A 4,558-nucleotide genomic window follows, 5' to 3' on the forward strand; every position below is an offset into this window, starting at 1 on the left:
ACAATATAAGGCGAACTGTAAAAGCTAAAAGAGCTAAACATTCACTTCTTGCTCTGACGAACTTTGAGAAATTTGGCTTTCAGGCAAATGAAATCGATCACAATGCACATACCGACCAGGACACATGACACAACAAGCCATGATGAAAAGATCACCAGGCCACCCGTATTCATACCAAGAAACGTGTTTCTGCCTATTTCTCTGCGAGATGGCGATCTAGTTTCAGTCGATCTAAACATTATTTGTGTATTCAAGGTGTTCTCCATCTTGTTCATTTGTTGTGAAACCCTCTTCACTGGGTGGTGATGAACTTGGTGATACTGTAATTCCTGTCATTTGAGTTGGTGACATTTCTCCGAAGCTCGTTGAAGTAGTCGGAAGATCGTTGCCGGTTTCCACAACTGTAGTGTGCTCGAGATCCGCAGTGGTCGCTGTTGTTGTTGTTGTTGACAGTGTATCTGACAATGACAATCAAGACTTTGGTATGTAACAAGCTTGATGTAATCTAGTGTAACGCCGATACAGCTTAAAGAGGAGATCCTAAAAGGGGTTTGATTTTCTGTTCAAACGACACTTTGGCAATGAAAGAGTACGTACATACGTATGTATGTATGTCTGTAATTTGGTAGGTAGATAGGAAGGTAGGTACATGTATGTAGGTAGGTAGGTAGGTAGGTAGGTAGGTAGGTAGGTAGGTAGGTTGGTAGGAAGGTAGATGTGTGTGTGTGTGTATGTATGTATGTAGGTAGGTAGGTAGGTAGGTAGGTAGGTAGGTAGGTTGGTAGGTTGGTAGGTAGGTAGGTAGGTGTATGTATGTATGTATGTATGTATGTATGTATGTATGTATGTATGTATGTATGTATGTATGTATGTTACTAGGTTGGTCACAGGGAAAAGACTGATACAGTCCCTGGGGTGGGGAGGGTGGCATGAACATAACCATGTCACTGCAAACATTCTTCTCGCACAAGTACACGCATACCACGGGGAAAAGATGTCAGCCCCTTGGGTGGGGCGGGTGAGATTCTTTCTGCAAGGGTTTATTTTGTTTATTTTATTAATTTGGACTGTGATATTCAAATAAAAATTTCGATACGTAGTAAAATAAGACTTTTACTACGTTTGGGACAGCTGTGGTGTTGACTTAATTAATCGGCTGATACACAGCCGATTTGCCAGTTGGCATGTGTGTCAGGTTGGAGAGATGATAAGGACTTGTATTGGTCATAATATGGAGATTCTATAAAGAAAGCAGTCAGGCGGTTTGGAGTCGAAATCTTCATTTGAAATGCACAGTCAAATTTAATAAAATAAGATAAACCATTGCACAAAGAACCCAACCCTCCCCGCCCTAGGGGCTAACATCTTTTCTCCGTGGTGTGTGGGTACTTGTGCTAGAAGAATGTTTGCAGTGGCATGGTGATATGCATGCTTATAGCGATCTTTATCCGGCTGAATGCGTAGAATCTGTGAGAGAATAATTTCATTAAATGCATTTAAGAAAAATTGCCCCCAATTAATACGTTGAAACCTTCATTGCAGTCTTCTCTCACTGATTGTATTGTACTATAAGGAAATCCTCAAAAACATATACCTCGACTTGTATCATTATTTCTGAGTCTCCTGCACGGGATATAATGATCCCTTGTAATCAATGTGCTGTCTTTTTTATGTATCATCTAGAAATATACCTGTTCAAGTATGCTTTTATATGTGCAATAATTATTTATTTCTCATTTCTCATGGAAGTTAATGGCACATGATTCTGTGTGATAATTTAGAATGTATTGACAAAGGTATTAAAGATTGTTTCATTTCATGTCGCCATGCCATCCATTGGTTTGAGTCCTGGTGTCGATTTGAGGTAGAATGCGCCCCGGAAACAGATAGTCGGACTCTAAAAAACCTTTTCGATTCTATTCTGATCTACCACTTCTGAGGGTTCATTTTAAAGCACTAGGCGTAAAAATTTTTTCACCGCCTCAGTTTTTCGAAAATCGAAAATTGTATTTTTCTCCACAGACTGAACTCAGGGATGGCAGCCATTTCGAATTTGAAATATTGGTAAATCTTTGGTAATTTGTTTCCCAAGTACCAAAATTTGAACGGTGACCCCGCCATCCTCCCGATTTTTATTCTCGATTTTAAAAAGAGAATGGTTGAAATATTCCTTGAGGAAAGTTTGAGCAAAAGTTTGAGTCTTTCACTTTCACTTAAACCTGAAATGTATACCCAAAATGGAAGCTAATGATGGCAAAGTCAATATCTATAATTTATTAAATACAAATTATTCTATATGCTGTCATCTGTTCAAATGAAAATAACTTACCGGGATCTCTGTACTCGCAAATGAAGCCATTGACCGTGTTGCAATGTCTGTTTTGCCAATCATAGTGAGAGGCTCTCTCTATAGCAACGCAACTTCCGAACCCGGATGTCGGTTGACCGCCATTGAACGCCGAAAAATCACTCGAAATATTGAATTCTGAGAGAGGCACAGTTTCCCAAACCCATTTCTCATGGCTGAAGCTGAAATGCAAACCGATCCAAAAATCCCCAGCATACTGAGCCAGATTGCTCGCTCTAACTTCTTGTTCTCCGGCACTCTCAATCGTTGCTAGGTGGTAGTTGGATGTTTGGCCAAGCAGTGAACAATACGTGGCCGCTTCTTGCCAGACTCCACCTACTGTTGGACCATTCTTAACCAGGTAGCAGCTACTCTCGTAAGAGAACTCATTTAATCTACATGCTACATGAAAAACACAGAGAGAAAAAAAGAAAATAGTACGCGAAAATTATGCAACTTGCAAATTCGCGATCGATGGTCTGACACCCTTGTTCCGGAAAATATTAATTATCAATACCACGCGTGTTTCCATTCGGAAAATAAGCATTTTAGTTCCTTTGAAATAAAGGTCACATACATCAAGTTGAAGGTTTATTTATGTCCCAATGTCACTACTTAAATATGGTAAAGGTGATCTAATCATAGGGTTTCCCCTCTCCATTGTGAGGCTAACACTGTCTGATATGACGTTCTCAGTTCACAGTCCAAGTTGAAAACCGCAGCCAAGGTTTTTTTATGTTCCCATAAGAATATGAGACATTGAAGGAAAGTGCTCAGACAGATCATCATGGTTGCAGCCTGTGTGATTTCAAAACAGTCCAGCGTTCGTAGAATATAATTGTCACAGTGGTGGAAGCAAGTTCAGCGTCACGTCGTACCAAAGATTGTTGTATGGTGATGAAAGTTAAATTACTAACCTGCACCTTGAAGAATCAGACTGGTTGCAAGAAGACACAGTCTCAGAACGCAAAATGTATCTTCTTTCGCCTTCCCTATTATTGTCATGGTATTTTCAATCGTTCTTTATGCGACGGTAGCGTCGAACAGCAAAAACAGCAAGAACAGAAAATGAAGGCGTGTTTCATGAACCCTTCATGTCATTTTGTTCATGTCGGGAGTCAAGGAAATAACTTCGACCAGTTGATAACAAGTAGAATGCATACAATATTTGGTGAAGTATAATAAAATGTTGCCATAGTACTCAACAATAACATTTTATGTATAGGAAATATACCTTATTATTTGCAGTTTAGTTTCAATCAATCAAAAAAATTACTAATAGGAAACAACGTTTAGGTGGTGCGAAAAATTCAATACTTGGCAAATTGCTATTGCACTTAGTTCGGAATTGAAATAAAAGATAAGAACTAACGAGAAAAGAAGATGAGTGTCAGAGAAGACAAGAAGGGATGCATGGAAAAAGGAATGGGAAGAAGTGGTTAGATACTGAATTGGAACAATGGACTTTTAAAAAAAACACTTGTTTATCTTGCACCGCGGTTACAGTATTTGTACCCGGGTAAATGACGCCCTTATTATATTCAAATGGTACAGTAATGCATATATGAGGAGTGACATTGTATGGTAATACACATAATATCAGCCATTAACCAGCTTCGACATTTTGCGAGGTTACATTACGAACACAAGGTGGCGCTGTTAAGCGACAGGGATGCAGTTGTAGTCTGAGAAAAAATTAAAGATTGTAGTGGGAATACTGTATGACCTAAGTGTACCCTTAACGCCCAATTCATGGTTGCGTTGATCAGAAATACTGTAAAAAATTAAATACTAGTATATGCTTATATTACAGATATTGTGAAACGTCAACGGACCTGTGATATTGGTGCGACGACAATGCATCAAAAGTCGTTCGTTTTTGTATCCAGCACGGTTATTCAAGTTTCCATGGATGTTGCAAATTAATGCTTCGCTATCAACAGGGAAATAAACCTTAGGACGAATGTACACTAAAAGAAACCACCAATATGCTTGTCATCTACAGGACCAAAGTCACTGCAGATCACAGGTGCTTGCAGCGTTGCTTGGATGGTCGATCGAAGACCCGGGATCGGCCTTTATTTAGGCCTCACACTTAGATCCCGGGTTTTCGATCGACTATCCAAGCAACGCTGCAAGCACCTGTGCTAAGGACGAGGAAAGCGTTAAACCTACATCGCACTACTTAACAAAAAGCGCCTTCAAATGCTG

General features: G+C 39.6%; 1 protein-coding gene across 1 annotated transcript in view; it reads right to left on the minus strand.

The window, feature by feature from the left end:
* Positions 1-231: 231 nt before the first annotated feature.
* Positions 232-4,558, minus strand: part of LOC139146019 (mucin-22-like) — a 25,423-nt gene continuing 21,096 nt past the window's right edge. Inside the window, exons 7-8 of the mRNA XM_070717467.1 lie at positions 2,330-2,749; positions 232-458 (exon numbers count right to left, since the gene is read on the minus strand). Of these exons, the coding sequence (XP_070573568.1) occupies positions 232-458; positions 2,330-2,749 (647 nt within the window). The remainder of the gene's footprint in view (positions 459-2,329; positions 2,750-4,558) is intronic.

This window comes from Ptychodera flava, chromosome 12 (genome assembly GCF_041260155.1).
Source record: "Ptychodera flava strain L36383 chromosome 12, AS_Pfla_20210202, whole genome shotgun sequence".
In the NCBI taxonomy this organism is placed as follows: domain Eukaryota; kingdom Metazoa; phylum Hemichordata; class Enteropneusta; family Ptychoderidae; genus Ptychodera; species Ptychodera flava.